Genomic DNA, 17,700 nt, shown 5'->3' with positions numbered 1-17,700 from the left:
ATCAACGCGCGCCTCATTACATATTATACAATGCACATCCGGACCAGTCAAAACCTCGCGCGTAATCTCGCGTGATAAAATCGCGGTACGAAAAAGGGTCAGAACAAGCTCAATGTTTGATTAAAATGTTTTTTTTTTTTTCTAATAAGTTTTACGAATTGATCCAAAGCGATCCAAGGGGGGCTGGATACGTATAAAACCAGGTGATGACTCCTTTAACAAACCTCAAATGAGACCACTTTAAAAATATAACTGGTGCATTTTTAAACTGGGATCTTTAGAAAAAAAGGACCACAGTTAAGTTAGCAAAGTGGATTTCAGATAATAAAATTGAAGTGAAGGTTCAGACAGAGTTGAGCCCAGCTGGATTTTTACCTTCAGCCCCTCTTATTCCCTCACTTCTCTTCCTTTTGGCTGTTCTTATCAGTGAATTATCAGCAGTATTCCTATTCTAGTGACTCATCTCTGCTCTTTGCAGCACCCCTGTGTGCACGACGAGGTGTCTGGTGTGTCTCTGGTGGGTCTCCCGGCGCTCCAGGCTCTGCTCTACCACTGTCAGTACTTCCAACATGTGGCTGTCTCTGCCTCCAAATGTTACCACGGCAGATACACTCTCCTGCAGCCTCATGCCGGCGCTGCCGGTGCATCGTCTCCTCGGGAGAGCAATTCACTGGGTAGGTTTATATATATGTTTCCCTGCTTCATTCTCCACCATTCTCCCAGTGTACATACGTTTAATGTGCGTGTCTAGATTCTGAGAATTCGCTGTGGTTTTGGAGATGCGACCCCCCGGCGCCCACCGTCGACTCCAGCAGACCTTCCAGCTCCCTCTCAACATCCAGCACCGTGGTGGGTAACACGTTGGAAGTCATCATCATAAGTCAAGTGGATCTCTCTGGACGGCTGTCTACATGTTGTCTATTACAGATAAGAGGTTCGGGGCCACACACCCCCAGGGGTCCCTCCCCATTATGCACCACAGAGGAAACCCCCGCCAGCAGACTTATGGCTCAAGGTACGAAGTGTAGAGAGAGTGCACACATGCGTTTGCAGTAATATTATTATCCTCAGGGCAGTGAACCTGGATGGCGAGGTCCAAAGTCGCTTTGGATACCAGAATAGAATATAATAACTTTATTAATCCCAGACTGCTAAATGTAAATGTAAATGAACCTCGCCACATGTATCTCATCTTCCTACAAATTGAAATAGTATTTTATCTTAATGTTGTGGAGGATGTGGTCCGAGGCTCGGTGTGTGAAACCGCCGCGGAGGAGGAGCAGGCGTCTCTATTAGCTGTCTGTCCATGTGTCTCCCAGGCCAGAGTGACACGGACGCCAGCGACTCGGTGACCTCCCAGGACTCCCAGCGGGGCGAGGGCTCGGCCGCCAACCCAGTCGTCATGGTAACGCCCGACCTCCTGACGGCCCACTGTGGCCTGCTGGCTAACCTGCTGGCCGTCCTGCCAGACTTCACCCTCACCGCCGTCCGACACAACCGGCTCCTCGGAGCGCTGGCGAGGTGAGAGGTCGACGTGAACATTAATCAGGAATAAAACTCAGGTTTTGTTCTCAGTATGAATCCCCTACTTATTATAGACAGACTCAGTGTTTTTTTAATTAAACAAATTGTTGATTGATGGAAAAGTAAGTATTTGTTGTTCTGGTAATTGATTAATTGTCATAAAATCAACACTGAGCTCTGGCAACACATTCTGTAATTTCCTATAATTATTAAAGATGATATAAATAAATATGTATATCAGCAGAGAGTTGATCTAGTTGCTTTACTCCCCCTCTAGCTAGTTTCCCCCCCGCTCATCGTTTCTTCTCCTCCTCAGCCTCGTGGATATCAGGCCCATTGAGAAATGTGTGACTGAGCTGAAGACACACACCGTCCTATCAGGAGCGAGAGAAGACATCCAGATCCAGGTGAAGAACACTTCTGAAGGTTTTCTTGTTCTGTGAGAGGTTTTTTGTTATAATAACGTGGGAGTACAGTGCTTCAGTGCAGCGCGACGTTGTCTGAGGGCACCTCCAGATTTTGGTGTGGGTGGAATACTCAAAGCACACCATTGTTTTTGCATCTTGGGAAATGAAATAACTTCTTCTCACTTTACATCCATTTTCAAAAATGTTCTCTCACCTTCGCTGCTCAGGAAATGTGTGCAATCTGTTCATTTGTAAAACATTTTTTTAAATGTCTTTGTGTGTGTGTGTGTGTGTTTCTAGGTTGTCACACACCTTCAGTTCCTGTCCAGCTTCTCCAAACTGCTGGGGTCATGTGTCACCGTGAGTCCTGAGCTGATTGGCCAGGTGGACTTCCTGAAACAGCTGTTGTCTGCTCTGGTGGCAGTACTCATGCTGGATACAAGAGGACTAGGTCAGAGCCCTTTATTCACGTTTAAATTGTATTTATTTTACTAAAAAAGTAGTCCAAAAGCTCTTTAAAATGTTCCATATACAGGGTTGGTATGGGTGCTGGAAATCCTTGAAAAAACCTGAATCTTAGTGTGGTGTTTTCAAGGTTTGAAAGTGCTTGGATTTAGACTAAAGGTCTTGAAATGTGTGTTGTATGTGATGACATCTATGATAGAACAGAGGAAAGAAGATCTCCATATCTGAGGGACTGAAAACAGCATTTCCTGACATTTCTTTATGAAAAATGACTTTTGATGATGAACAGATGATGAAAATAGTTGGTGATTATATTTCTGTGGATCTGTTAGTGGAATTAGTTTTCCTTTCATTTGTGGTCCTTCTGTAAAAAGCTGTCTCCAAACATCATGTTGGTTGTTTAGAGGACAATAACATCTCATTTAATGTGATGAACAAGTGACATAATAAGTAGACTGAATACTGACCATTGGATTGATACAAATATGGAGTTTACCACAGCTGGAAGGGGCTGGAAAAGCATGGCAATGCACCTGGAAATGCTTGGAAAGTGCTTGAATTTGATTTTGGTGAAGGTGGAGGAACCTTGCATATATACTGTTGTGTATTTCACCCATTATCGATGTGAGAAATGATGCATCTCCTGTTCATCCCCCTCGCCCATGCAGCGTTCTACAGTGTGATCCCGTCTCATGTAATAAAATGTGTGACTCACTTGTTCCCCTCCTCAGATGCAGGAAGCCGGCATGCGGTCTGTGTGTGCTGGGCAGACGTGTTTATGCTCCTGGCTGCTCTGGTGAGGAGGGACGGCTCGGCAACCTACCCATCTGTCTCTGCTGCGCTGGGGAGACGCTGGCGGACATTTGCAGGTACACAGATCCTCTATTGTGTGTGTGTGTGTGTGTGTGTGTGTGTGTGTGTGTGTGTGTGTGTGTGTGTGTGTGTGTGTGTGTGTGTGTGTGTGTGTGTTGTGTGTGTTGTGTGTGTGTGTGTGTGTGTGTGTGTGTGTGTGTGTGTGTGAGAGATTAAAGTGAGTGAAAGAGACAAAAAATGCATTAATCTGGTTTGGGCTGCACAATTAGTTTATAATCAGTAATATAATAACAGTTTATAATACCCTTGGCATCAGATTGATTCTGTTTATAATAATAGATTATTGTCCTTTTGCAAACATTTATTTAATTTGAAGATAAATGATGAAATCCATCTGTAATTAATTAAATATTTGTATCTCTCCCAGACTGATGATTATCGTTCACTGATTGATTGTCACAAAATAACCCCGGATTAGCATTTTAGGTATAATTGTTCAGCTTTAATTCGGGTTAAAAAAAGAAACTCTCATATTAACACATCGGATGCATCATTACTGTGTGTTAAGTTTCCCCAGAACAGATGCTGGGTTGGGATAATTGCATCCTGTCCTTAAACTACCTTCCTCTCCTCCCACTCGTCTTCCTCTGTGATTAATGGCGCAGCAGCCAAATGTGATGAGTCCAGTAAAAGATGAATGCTGATCCTCCGTGCTTGTGTTTTATGTCGGTGTGTACTTGTTAATGGCGTCCGGGTGTCTGTGTTCTCCGCCAGCATCCCGCCTCAGTCATACACAAATATCTGTCGTGGGATTTAATTGATTTCCCGTTTTGTCTCGCCGTGATGGAGTACATTACGTCGCCGTGTCATCTGTTAAAAGGCCAACTTTACATTTATTTCCCCGTGTGTCTGCAGGAACGTTGTCGGTGTGTGTGGATGAGACGCTGGCGGAGCCTCTCCTCCACACGGCGGCTCTGCAGTTCCTCAGTGTGGTCTTCACCGAGGAGGCCAAAGGTCTGGGAGCGGAGGTCACGACCTCCAACTCCAAACTCGCCACCGCTTTGTCCGACATCGTGAACGGTCCCTCAGCCGGCCAGCTGTGTGAACAGTTACTGCAGGTACGTAGACCAGGTCTGTCTTAGACCAGGTCTGTCTTAGACCAGGTCTGTGGTAGTCTCGAGAGTTAGTTACTATGGTAACATGCATGCTCAGAAACTTCCTGATGCATACTTGGTTTCCCACATCCCTAAATCTAACTCATCCAGACGAGTGCAGGTGGCCGTTTAATCCCACGGTTTACATGGTGGAGAATCACAGGAAATGTGTTGCTGTATTTTTTCAGCATCCCTCTAGTTTGTCCTCCTTTAAAATATAATCAGAAGCCCAAAGTAAGGATCTTTATTATCCTATGTTTTGAAGAAAAATGTGTGGATCTCTGAATAAAGACCCAAGAAACACAAATGAGCAAAAATGACCAAAATGTGTGAATTAATGAGGCCAGGAAGGGTCGAGTGGGTCAGGGATAATGTCCAACTCCAGGTCCCTTTAGCGTTCTGGAAATGTGGCCCCTGAACAACCTCATTAAAGGGCCCTGGTCTAGACCTTCATACACAGTGTTCATTTACATGTGTTATAGACAATAATGTGCTCATGGCAAAGATTCAGTCTTTTTGAGGGTGTGTGATTGTGTGTCCCTCTTTGTCGATGCCAGAGTCTGGATAAGAGGACTCTTCAGGACCCTTTAAAGAGGCTGACGGCCAGAGCTCTGATGTCACTGCTGGCCTGCAGTCCCACGGCTCAAGACCACGCCGCCAAAGGTAGATCCCCCAAAGACCACCTTAAATCAAGTCCTCACTATGATATCATTAAGAGGGATTGTTTTTTCTCAGTGATGGTAAATATCTTATTATAACTCTTCATTTAAAATGAATTAATAAGTGTGTTTTTCCCTCCCAGCTGGTCTGATTGACAGCTGTGTGGAACAAATGAAGCAGACTTACTCCCAGCTCCACCTGGAGTCCGTCCGACCCGGCAAGGCTTCGCACCGCAAGAAGGTGAGCAGAGAATTTTCTATTCCTTGATATTCTTGTTTTAATTTATTTTTTATTTGTATTTATTTATTAATTTTTTTCAAATAAACTTTATTTTATTATTGGCTTGTTTTAATGTGTTTTTTTTTCTCCAATGCTTTTAATGTTTTCTGTAAAGCACTTTGAATTGCCCTGTTGTTGAAAGATGCTATACAAATAAAATTGCCTTGCCTTGCCTTGCCTTGAATCTCTCTGGGAGTTGTTGCTGTGAGGGAGCGGTGACGATGCAGCTTGAACATATTTTTGTGTTTTTGTGTTTTTATCAGGAAGAAGGCCACTTAAAGGAAGTCAAGCTGACTGTGGAGATCCTGCGGAACGCTCTTTACCGCAACGACGGATGCAAAGTGAGCCTCTGCCTTTCTTTGAAATTCCCCGCCGCTAATTGGTTTTTAATGTGGAGCTGTCGGAGTAGCGCCGCTGTGCCTGTAAATGAGATCCACCTAAATGTGCTTGGTTCCTGCTCACATCTCAGCAAGCGTTTTTAGCTCCTTTAAACCCCGTGATGGCGTTGCTGGTGGAACATATTAGCTGGTTTTCATTTTCTAAGTGGCCTTTCAGTCACTTTTCTCCTGCACACGTACGGAAACATTGAAGCGCTTTGTGTTGATTACTGCCATCTGTGTGTGTGCCGTTCTATAAATCAGATTCTCTAATGTATGTAATCACGTACGTGCCTGTATAATGTACATGGAGCTTTATTTATGTGTGTGTGTGTGTATTTGTGTGTGTAGGTGGTGGCCACAGATGCTCGCCTAACACTGGCACTCTATGCTCTTTGGCCTTGGCTCCTATTGGACGACCCCACCATGGAGGCGGTGCTGGAGCTTCTGTGTGTCTACACTGCCAACTGCACCACAGGTCTGTCTGTGTGCATGTCTGTCTGCCTGCCTGTGTGTCCCATGTGTTTGTGCAGGCACTGTGCCTGGCCCGTGCCTGCCCGTCGCCCTCCGTCTGCGCTTCGCAGTCTGACTGAGTCACACACACTTTACACCAAGAGCCCCATTGTCCTCCTCGGCGGCCGTGAATACATTGTGTCTCACTGTATAACACCAACGGCTGCCACAATGGGCACAGTGTCGGTCCAAGGGCTCAGGCTTGGATGGCTGCTCCTCTGTACGTATGGCAACGGGTTTCAGACCGGTGGAGACGATGAGGTGGGGGCACATCAGCTCTGTGCTGCCTGGGATATTTGCAGGGTTCCTACGGGTGCTGGAAATCCTTGAAAACACCATTTAAATGGACGTTTTTTATTCATTTTACTCCCAAAAATTGTAGTCCAAAAGCTTTTCAATATGTTCCATATACAGGGTTGGTACGGGTGCTGGAAATCCTTGAAAACACTTGCATTTTACTGTGTTTTCAAGGTGCTTGGATTTAGACTAAAGGTCTTGAAATGTGTGTTGTATGTGATGACATCTGTGATAGAACAGAGAAAAGAAGATCTCCATATTTGAGGGACTGAAAACAGCATTTTCTGACATTTCTTTATGAAAAATGACTTTTGATGATGAACAGATGATGAAAATAGTTGGTGATTATATTTCTGTGGATCTGTTAGTGGAATTAGTTTTCCTTTCATTTGTGGTCCTTCTGTAAAAAGCTGTCTCCAAACATCATGTTGGTTGTTTAGAGGACAATAACATCTCATTTAATGTGATGAACAAGTGACATAATAAGTAGACTGAATACTGACCATTGGATTGATACAAATATGGAGTTTACCACAGCTGGAAGGGGCTGGAAAAGCATGGAAATGCACCTTGAAAGTGCTTGAATGTGACTTTGTAAAAGGTGTAGGAAGCCTGTATTTGGTATATGTTGAAATCCTACTGAAAGGTGAGATTCGTGGGGAGGAAACAGTGAGGAAATGTGAACTTTGAGTAACGTCTCGTGGTCCCTTTGATGGGTTTGTGCGTGTGATGTTCTGCGATGGAAATCAGCGAAGGAAAGGAAGTTTCATGTGCAACACTTGTGATCGTTTCCGAGTGTGTGTCTCTGTTTGATTGGCACCGGTTTCCTCGGTGGATGCATGGTGCTGTGATCTGAACTCGCTGGCTTTAGACCCCTGATAAGCGTGAGCTGTGAAGGCACCGGAGACGTCGGGGCACAATATTTCCCTAAAGGTTAACTGAACAGCAGGTTGTGTTCAGGCTGCGTGCAGCCAGGCTTAGTATTACACCATCCGCCCTCCGGCTACCAGCTCCTCTCCTGAGACTGCAACATTTCTACTAAATCTTTCATCTCCAGTCTACCGCCTTCATCCAAGGCTTTGTTTGCACTCCTAGTTCTTGTCAAATTGCATTTTTTTTTTTATCTGCATCACATATTTTTGTAGCACCCCAAAAAATGTGCTCCCACAAACAAAAACAACCCAAAAAAATAGATTTTTCCTCCACTTCTGTGCAGTGATGATACATAAATGTAGATTTGCAGCAGCGCGGGGATGGTTTTGACTCATATCGGGGAGGTAGATCCATTATGAAGCAGACCTCCCTCATCAGCTCTGTGATAGACCAGCCTTTCTTGACAGGTATTGAGATAACCTCGGGCGAACATCAGCATACTGCCTGTTGCTGCACGCTCCCCATTTCAGGATTAGCATAACCAACAAGCTGTCATGTTCTTCAATAAGCAGCATCAATCAGTGTCAGACTCCGGCTCGTCAACCTTCTCTGTCTTAAGCTTGTTATTTTTTGTCTTCAGTCAGACATACCGATGTGAATGTGGCGCCAAAAGAGAGAGATTTTATACCTATTTGTGTTTGCATTTTTCTGAATCCTAGCCATAGCCTGGGGCTTAATGATTTCCCTCCATGCCAGAGTCAGTGAGCGTGGTTTTCTTCATCAGTCAGGATGCTTTTAATGGTGAAGGAAGATGAAAATGTGAGACTTCATTGCTTCCAAACTCATATTCCTATTCTCTCTTTGCAGCTACGGTTTCATTGTTCTCACTAATGTGAAATTAATTCTGTCTTTTGTACAAGTGCTCAACACTTCTTCATGGTTTTTGTCACTCGGCTAGACAGCGTTTACAGCAAACAAGCATGCAGTCGTGCAGAGATGGTTTAGTAGCGAGAGCAGACAGGTGAGTGTTTATTTGTGGAGGTTTGGACGGCTAGCTGGCTCTAAGATTAACAGTAAGAAGCAACCGCTTCCAACAAGGAGAGAGCATCGCACTTTTTCATGGGGATGAAAGTCAGGGTTTGTACGGGTGCTGGAAATCCTTGAAAATGCTTGAATTTTAGATTTGAACAGTGCTTGGATGTAGAATAAAGGTCTATAAATGTGTGTTGTATGTGATGACATCTATGATAGAACAGAGAAAAGAAGATCTCCATATCTGAGGGACTGAAAACAGCATTTTCTGACATTTCTTTATGAAAAATGACTTTTGATGATGAACAGATGATGAAAATAGTTGGTGATTATATTTCTGTGGATCTGTTAGTGGAATTAGTTTTCCTTTCATTTGTGGTCCTTCTGTAAAAAGCTGTCTCCAAACATCATGTTGGTTGTTTAGAGGACAATAACATCTCATTTAATGTGATGAACAAGTGACATAATAAGTAGACTGAATACTGACCATTGGATTGATACAAAGATGGAGTTTACCACAGCTGGAAGGGGCTGGAAAAGCATGGAAACGCACCTTGAAAGTGCTTGAATGTGACTTTGGAGAAGGTGTAGGAAGCCTGTATTTGGTATATGTTGAAATCCTACTGAAAGGTGAGATTCGTGGGGAGGAAACAGTGAGGAAATGTGAACTTTGAGTAACGTCTCGTGGTCCCTTTGATGGGTTTGAAAAGTGCTTGAATGTGACTTTGTAAAAAGGTGGAGGAACCCTGAACTGCACATTTTCAGGAAGAATCTTTTCCCCAATATAAACATCAGAATGGTAAATGATGAGGCCCACAGTCCACTTAGTTTGTGAGGATCTAATAGTTTGTTGGTTTTGCTGCCAGCATAAACATGTCAATCAGCAGAGCTCTGGATTGGCTGCCTCGGGGGCCGAGAGCAGCCTTCATGCATTGATTACTGCTCCCACCATTAATACACAGCGTTACAGTATTGCTTCTAAAGTGACCTCCAGCCTCGGGCTGCTGTAAATACTGTGGATAATGTGCACCTGCCTGCATACATTTTTCAGTGTATGACATTAAATAACTCCGTGTTTATGAAAGATTAACTATCTTTGTTACCTTGAATGTTGATTAAATTGTTCTTTGTTCCCTCCTTTCAGCATGCAGTTGTGTTTGTGGTGGCGGGGCCAATGTTGCACCCGGATCTAAAGGTGCCCCGAGTAGTTCCCTGATGCACTCCGTGATGAAATTGGCCTCGGGGGTGGCCCCAGACAACAGCCCGGTCCAGAAGCTGTCCTTCCGTCTCCTGGCTAACCTCGCCGCGTCCCGCGACTGTCGAGGCCTCCTGCAGAAGGTACAAGACAGGAAGTAGTGTAGGAAAAGAAAGGAACGTCCAGTTAGTGATGATTTGTTCCTCAGATATATGAAGAAGGAAGAGCTTCTTTCCCCAACAAAATGGGCCAATTTAACAGTTTCCTTCAGTCGTGCCTGGAGATGGATAAACTAACTTTCATGTTAAGTGTGATATTCAGTGTTACCCATATTATCTTGCTTTAAATAACCATGCGCTCGTCTTGCACTTTTCCTGTCCATCTCGCCCTCACACCCCGACTCACAAGCAGCTGTTAATGATCCGCTCCACACTTCAAACTCTTTTTCTGTCATTCTCAGAATAATTTCCTGCAAGGCTTCCTGTCGGTGCCGATGCCCAAGGCGAGTGGCGTGAAGGCGGCGCCCGCTGGTGGCGGCGGGGGCGGTGGCCTGCTGGGCCTGTGGCTGAGGCTGCTGGTCAGTCTGTCGTTTGCGGAGGACGGCCAGCAGAGTATCCTCAGGGCGACCGGAGCCCTGGAGCTGCTGGCGGACCTGGCACCTCACCGACGCCACGCCCTCCTCACCCTCCACAACCTCTGCTTCTGCCCCGCCAACAAGCCGCACGTCATCGCCACCGGTACGGGAGGGAAGCTGGGGTTGAATGTATCGATCTCAGGGGGGACGAATGTGAAAATGAGGGGATTTACATACATGACACTGTGAAAAGAGTGAGAACTTCCTCCCTGAGTGACTGTGAAAACATCAGACCACAGCGGGTGTGAACATGCACCAAGTGTTTGTGGCCTCACTTCTTTTCAAAGCCACTCCATTTCTGGTTAACAAGTTTATTCTTATCATCTTGATTGTTCAAGCAAAATATGATATTAAACCAGCATTTTGTTCGGAACACATTCATTTAAATCAGTAGGAAGAATGCGATGCAGGTGAACGAAGATTAAAACACGTAGATGAAGACAGGAGGAAGTTACAGAGAAGGCTAAAGGTAGTTCTCCCCCCCTTTCCTGTGGAAAGGTCATGTTTCCTGTGTAGCATAGAGTGTCATCAATCAAATACATCCTCTTACACAAAATGACCACAAAACACTGTCAAACTTCGGCATGAATTGGTGAAAATATGGGTTTTTTTTTAAGGAAGTGACCCAGATAATAACAATTCCTTAATTCCACCTGAAAATATCAATATGTTGCAATTTCAAGCTAATATATCACATGTTTTTTGATAACTAGAATCTTTTATAAAGGTACATTTGTGTGTCATTTTGAATGAAAAGTGTCGTCTTTGTTTCAGACAAAGCTGTGAAGGTGTTACTCTGCTGTCTGAACCATAAAGAGATGGAAACCCGCTCTATGGGAGCATCTGCACTTTGGGCATTGCTCCATAACAATCAGAGGGTACACACACACACACACACACACACACACACACACACACACATGCAACCAGGCAGTAACACTTTATTTTAGTGACTGTGCATTTTTTTACAGGCTGCTGTTGGAGTTTATTTGTGATGCATGTCACATTAAATCCTCAGTCTGCTGCTATAAATAAATCAGCTTGAAAGCTTCATTGTCCGCCTCACATACAGAAGGAATGACCAAACCTTTTTTTTCTCTGTTTTATCTCCTGATTATAAACCGGCGCGGGAGAAGAAAACCTGCTCATCTGCTTCCTAATCCGTCTTTGTCATTTTCCCTCAAAGGCTAAGACTACTTTGAAGTGTCCTTCTGTTCGACGGAGGATCGAGGAGGCACGTCGCGTCTCCAAGAAGGGTCTGCATTTATTCACTTTGATGAAGACGTCGGACTACCTGCTCCGCCGTCCAACGTGAACATTAGGGTTTTTACATTTCTGATTGTTTACAACGTGTTTCTCTGTCCTGTAAACCCTCAGATGAAGAGAACGAGGAGGATCCGATGAGAGCCTACCTCCTGAAGTGCCTTGAAAACCTCTCCCAGCTGCTACAGAACTAGTATTTAGATTGTGTTTAGATCATGTTATATATTGTAATTATTTTTGATATTAAAGTGCCATTAAATGTAAAGACATTGCATGATCTGATTTCACTGTAACAAAGTGTACGTTTCACATCAGACAGCGGAAACATTTAGATTACAGGAAACCAGACCTTGAGGGTCTGTGAGGCTGGACTCGAGACTGGTAGGTGGACCTCGGACCCTCTGGGGGGTCGGAGGTCTGTGTCCCCCCCAGTCCACATTTTAAAGTTACATCCTTCAATCTGAGGCTGAATTTTGAGACGATGTCCACACGTTGAGGGTTCAGGTCTGTCCCACTTTCACATCCTCAGGTGCAGACTTTGCCTGAGGGGATTACCCACAGTTCATAGCGGTTGTGACATCATACACAGTGGTTACGAGGGGGGGAAGCCCGAAGGAATAATGATAACAAGAGGGACAACATGACATTTACACAGAAACATTGACATTAACGATTTAATATAGAACATAAAACAAATGTTTCAATAAAAAAACACAAATATGAACCTTGTTGTGTCGAGGAAAAGTCAGGGGACCAGCAAAATAATGAGAACGTATCATGAGGGGACCTTGAATATTTGGAAAACAACAAATTGGGATCCATGAATGTCGGCACAATAATCCATAAAATAGTTGTTGATTTATTTCAGTTTGGATCAAAGAAAACCTCTCAAACTTAGTTTCATCCTTTAATTTCCATGTGTGGTAAATACCCTGCCGTGCCACCACACTTTGCCATAACCCCCCCCTCTCTGTGTGGAAGTGGGCAACCATGAAGTGCCCCAGTTGCTCAAGTGTTGCTCTGCAGCCAGCGAGCAGGCAGGAAGTTGCAGCTCAGGGGGGCATCTCCTCGTCTCATCAATGCAGCTTTCATTCTGCCTCGGCGGGGCGACATGGGAGCTGTACAAACGGACCGCTGGTACTTCATGGTACTCCTCGTCCTCCCTTTCCTTCAAGGTATGAATACTTGTTTTTATACTAGATTCATTCACTGTCTTAAAACGTGGCTCTAGTTTATTTTAATATGTTTTTATAATCTTTTTATTCCTAATCAGTATTTACAACTAAACATTCCGGTATTTTCATAGTATGTATTTAATTTGGCAGCTGAGATGACAGGAAAAAGCTTGTTATTGTGAGTTTTTTTGAGACATTATTATTCTTAACGTGCCAGAACTCTCTCCCCTAAGGGCAAAATCAATTGTCATTCAGCTCAGATAAAAAAAAGTCTTTGAAAACCTCGGAGGCTTGATCACCAACTATTGTCAGTTGTTTGTGTGTGTGTGTGTGTGTGTGTGTGTGTGTTGACCGTAACCCGAGAGACGGCCTCAAAGCTGTGAAAGGCTGTGTTCATCTTCAACTCGGGGACATTTAAGGGGATAATCGGGCCTCTTTCTTCTTTTTGTTGCCGTGTTACAAAGGTGTAAACATCATTTCTAATGTATTTAAGATATAATCCCTGTAGGTGATTTACTGCTTCACAGATGTCTTGGTTAATCGATGATCTCCAGCTGAATTCAAAAAGTAAAAACCTGCTGTGTGTTCAGGTGCCGTGCAGCAGACGGAGGTCCCCACGGTGCGTCTGGAGGAAGGGATGGTCCTGGACTGCCTGTGTCCCTGGGACGGGAACCTCAGCATGGTGTCCTGGACCAAAGTCCCGGACAAGGACCCGGTGGCGGTCTACCACCCGGAGTACGGCGTGGCCTTCTCTCACCAGTACCGGGAGAGGATCGAGTTCCTGAGGACGGCGCCGATGGACGGAAGCGTCTCCATGAGGAACGTCACCCACCAGGACATCGGGGTCTACCACTGCTCGGTCCAGACCTTCCCCCAGGGCCCCTGGACCAGGACCCTCCAGGTGGAGGATCTAGGTAAAGGAACTTTATAGATTAATTGAAAACACATGAATTTGAGTGTGGTGTTTTCAAGGTTTAAAAAGTGCTTGGATTTAGAATAAAGGTCTATAAATGTGTGTTGTATGTGATGACATCTATGATAGAACAGAGAAAAGAAGATCTCCATATTTGAGGGACTGAAAACAGCATTTTCTGACATTTCTTTATGAAAAATGACTTTTGATGATGAACAGATGATGAAAATAGTTGGTGATTATATTTCTGTGGATCTGTTAGTGGAATTAGTTTTCCTTTCATTTGTGGTCCTTCTGTAAAAAGCTGTCTCCAAACATCATGTTGGTTGTTTAGAGGACAATAACATCTCATTTAATGTGATGAACAAGTGACATAATAAGTAGACTGAATACTGACCATTGGATTGGTACAAATATGGAGTTTACCACAGCTGGAAGGGGCTGGAAAAGCATGGAAATGCACCTGGAAATGATTGGAAAGTGCTTGAATTTGACTTTAGAGAAGGTGGAGGAACGCTGTCTTTAGATGCTTTAGTTTCCATGACATCTTTCTGTCCGTGACGGGTTATTTCCTGTTCCATCTCCTACTTCCTGTGTTTGCAGACGAGCCTCCAGAAGAAGGCAGCGCGGAGCAGCGCCCCCCGGAGGAGGAGGAGATCGAGACGGACAAGGAGCTGACGGCCGAGCCCAACGGCAACATGACCGTCAGCTGCAACCACGAGCACAACGGCACCGTCTACCAGGTGATCCTGGAGCGGATGCCCCTGGGGGGCCGCCCCTGGGGCATCATCGGGGTCTGCAAGAAGGTGGAGGGCGGCCTGGTGGGCGAGGACTACAGCGAGCGAGGCCGGGTCAGCTGCGCCGACAGCCTGGACGTCAGCCTCCACCTGACGGGCGTGGAGCGGGACGACGGAGGTTTCTACCGCTGCACCTTCAGCACGGACGCCGGGACTCGAACCACCACCGTGCTGCTCACCGTGCCCCCTCCAGGTACAAACACACATCATCAGCATACACAGGAACCGCTTCTCACACTGTTGTGAGGAAACATAACACAACAAAGGATCTCAAACAGGAAACCTGAACACACCTGCTGAAACCTCAACATCCTGCCTCTCATTGTTGTGTGTGACGGAGTTTTTCTTTCATTTTCTCTCGTTCTCAGGTGGCTTCGACCTCTCCGTCTACATGATGTATATCTACATCGGGGCTGGAGCTGCTGGGCTTCTCCTCCTCATCGCCATCTTCATCCTGGCGGTGAAGCACAGGTGAGAAAACCACCACCACACTAACTACACTAGAAAGTGGTCCAATCTCACATTATACTGGACATGTGTTTCACAGTTCATTGTAAAATTGTTCATTTTTTATTTCGGTCCATCCAAAGAGGTGCAAAATATTGATTATTTCACAATAAGAAGCAAAAATGAGGAGGAAGTCCAACAGAAATGTTTCTTTTTTTCTGCTATCCTGATTTATCAGAGTAATCCTCTGGGGACCATGAATGTGAACAGGTTACTAAGGGGCGAGGGTAACCCTGATCCTCTACTCTTGCTGGGAAATCCGTGGTAATAGTGATAGTCGATACACGATCAAGTAAACAGAAGTAGATAAAGTTAGTGCAGTGACCTTTTGGTCTCAATTGTTTGGAAAAGTATTTCCTCTTTTTTCTAGTTTTATTGGGAGTACATCCTGGAATTTATGGATTTTTATTGGATTTTATGTTGATAATGGATTCCAAATTGGTGAGAAAACAGCGAATGTGACTCTATTCTGGGATTATTGGTGCTTTGGGAAGAAACATGTATATAAGAAAGGATCAGAAGGTTGCATCTGAAATCTCTGTTTGAGTTGTGTCGTTGACTTTTTGCCTGATGATCAGGAAGAAGAGCCGGAGGGAGGAGTACCGGGTGAAGCTGCACCCCTCTCAGAGACAGGTGAGCCTCACGCTAGTCATCATATCCACCCTCGTCTTTGCACTCGACTCTTTCAAGGCCCTCCCTCACCTTCTCTGCAGACACGCACTTCATTATAAATCCATCCCACTCCACTATTAATCCTCTTTAATACGGCGGCACGTCCTGTATTCATGCAGCTCACTTAGCCAACGCCGCTCTCTAACTGCTGTGATGGCTTTCAGATGTCGAGATGGACCTTTAATTGAATTTAATTACACTAATGAGTCGTGATGTTATTTCCTTTTATAGGGCATTTCATTTGACCTATATAACATCATTGAATTAAATGCGTTACATCCTTTTGATGGAATGAAAACTGCGTAATGTTATACGGACATTTTATATCATCATAAAAAACATATTTCAGCCCGTTTAGCTGGAACATTTTTGCCGAGCTCTCTGTCATCTTTCTACGACGGCGTATCAGGGTCACTGGAAAAGGAAATAATAAAAAAATAAAAAAATAAAGTCGAGAGGGGGCGATATTCAGAGGAAACACTTTATAAATATATATAGCCGATATAAACGAGTTGTTAGCAAATCTGCCCCCCCCCTCTCGGCTCCGTTTTTTTCTTTTTTTTTTAAGTGGCCCTAATCCGGCGTCGTCCTGTCTCACGTCCTCGTCTAACACTTCATGTAATCATATTAATCTCCCTCATCTTCACAGCCGAACCTCTATGAGAACGTCCCCGTGTGTCGCCGCACGCCAAAGAAGTCCAGGCAGATAAAAACCTGTCCGGTCTACGCCAACGTGCAGAGCATCCGCTCACACAAAACCTCAGCTCTGAGATGAATGAGCACAGAGATAATGCTTATTTACCACCAAACAAAGCAGAGTTCACTTCATGCACGTTGTTGTAAATGTCTTTTTTTTTTACCCATCAACGTGCACTAAATAACCCATAATAATAATAATGTGAACAAAACATTTTTAGATTTTTATTTTATTTTTTTACAAACTTCAAATCCCAAAAATAAGCTGGAGTCTCTCATTTCCATAAGTCTTCAACCCCGTTGCTGTTCTGTTTGCTCTAATGACCCTGAATTGGACTCCACCTGTGGTGATTGGATTTAATTGGCCGAACACACACCTGTGTGTTTATAAGTCCCACCTCCACTCTGATGTCACATCTACAACACAAGCCAGCCTACCGCTAATTAAACACTGTGTGCTTCATAATTACCGTTTGTCTTTGGGGGGGCAAAACAAATATTTGACAGTCACCAAAAAAAAAACAATCAAAGCAGACAAAAGCCCCCCCCTCCCCCGGCCCTCGAGGAAAACCATAAAACAAAAGCCTGTGAAATTGCTCTCCTTTCTTTTTTTACTTCATCCCTCCTGGTTTCCATTCAAAGCTTTGACAATGGCGTCTAATCATCTAACGGAAGAGAAAGGCACTCGAGACCCCCCCCCCCCCCCCCCAAAGGGCTCTTCGTCGAGGATGGCTGCGTCCTCGCCGCGCTCTTATTTTGAAAGCACAACTCTAATTGGATAATTGTGTGCTTCAGTTTAAAGCTTCCTCCTACATTGTCTGTCTGTTTATTGATGAATGTGTTTTTTTATGATGAGCTGTGAGAGGTCAAAGGTCTCACTGTCTGTGTCATGTGATTCGTTTATCTCCGTAGAAGTGGAGGCAGTGGCAGAGGCAGTAATGGATACGCAGGCTAACCTGCTAAATGTGGACGAGCTAGAAATGTGGAACATAAAGGGACAATAAACATGTTTTTTTTTCATCTTGCTGTTCTCGGCAAAACGGCAGAAGATGCAAAATGTATATTTGATATTTGTGTAACTTGTGATGTGTGCGTTTGTGTGTGTGACTGTAAATAAAACAATGTCATAGCGATACAATTCATTATGGTGCCATTCTGTTTAGTGTGTGCCAGCATGTACGACGCCCAACTAAATGGAACGTGGCCGTGATTAATGTAGTTAATTACACCTGTGATGACATAATTTCTGGGAAACCAAACGACTTGTTTGTGATTAAATTGTTCGTAGAATAGTTTTACTTTATTTTTGTGTACAGCAAGCTAGCAGTCCGTTAGCTTAGCAAACAAAGAGCGGGTGGAAACCGCTAGCATGGCGTTGTTCGAGGTTAACGGCACAACTGAAGCTCACAAATGAACATGTATCTTTGTTTGTTTAAAAAAAATATATACTATTC

General features: G+C 44.4%; 2 protein-coding genes across 3 annotated transcripts in view; both read left to right on the top strand.

Annotated features, from left to right (window-relative positions):
* Positions 1-11,809, top strand: part of rttn (rotatin) — a 30,463-nt gene extending 18,654 nt beyond the window's left edge. For both annotated transcript variants that reach the window (XM_084033917.1, XM_084033916.1), the window contains exons 33-49: positions 479-674; positions 752-849; positions 928-1,015; positions 1,320-1,521; positions 1,841-1,931; positions 2,232-2,382; positions 3,128-3,265; positions 4,125-4,327; positions 4,921-5,026; positions 5,166-5,263; positions 5,566-5,643; positions 6,031-6,157; positions 9,539-9,732; positions 10,050-10,326; positions 10,998-11,101; positions 11,410-11,479; positions 11,601-11,809. In XM_084033917.1, coding sequence (XP_083890043.1) covers positions 479-674; positions 752-849; positions 928-1,015; positions 1,320-1,521; positions 1,841-1,931; positions 2,232-2,382; positions 3,128-3,265; positions 4,125-4,327; positions 4,921-5,026; positions 5,166-5,263; positions 5,566-5,643; positions 6,031-6,157; positions 9,539-9,732; positions 10,050-10,326; positions 10,998-11,101; positions 11,410-11,479; positions 11,601-11,680 — 2,301 coding nt within the window. In that variant the 3' untranslated portion in view covers positions 11,681-11,809. The remainder of the gene's footprint in view (positions 1-478; positions 675-751; positions 850-927; positions 1,016-1,319; positions 1,522-1,840; positions 1,932-2,231; positions 2,383-3,127; positions 3,266-4,124; positions 4,328-4,920; positions 5,027-5,165; positions 5,264-5,565; positions 5,644-6,030; positions 6,158-9,538; positions 9,733-10,049; positions 10,327-10,997; positions 11,102-11,409; positions 11,480-11,600) is intronic.
* Positions 11,810-12,471: 662 nt separating this feature from the next.
* Positions 12,472-16,871, top strand: cd226 (CD226 molecule). Its single transcript, XM_084033918.1, has 6 exons — positions 12,472-12,661; positions 13,252-13,575; positions 14,178-14,564; positions 14,740-14,842; positions 15,457-15,511; positions 16,200-16,871. The coding sequence occupies exons 1-6, from the start codon at positions 12,598-12,600 to the stop codon at positions 16,323-16,325; spliced, it is 1,059 nt and encodes a 352-aa protein (XP_083890044.1). The 5' UTR covers positions 12,472-12,597; the 3' UTR covers positions 16,326-16,871.
* Positions 16,872-17,700: the final 829 nt, after the last annotated feature.

The sequence above is a fragment of the Eutrigla gurnardus genome, assembly GCF_963514095.1.
Source record: "Eutrigla gurnardus genome assembly, chromosome: 18".
In the NCBI taxonomy this organism is placed as follows: domain Eukaryota; kingdom Metazoa; phylum Chordata; class Actinopteri; order Perciformes; family Triglidae; genus Eutrigla; species Eutrigla gurnardus.
The sequence above is the reverse complement of the archived record's forward strand: the minus strand, read 5'-3'. Positions and strand labels throughout refer to the sequence as shown.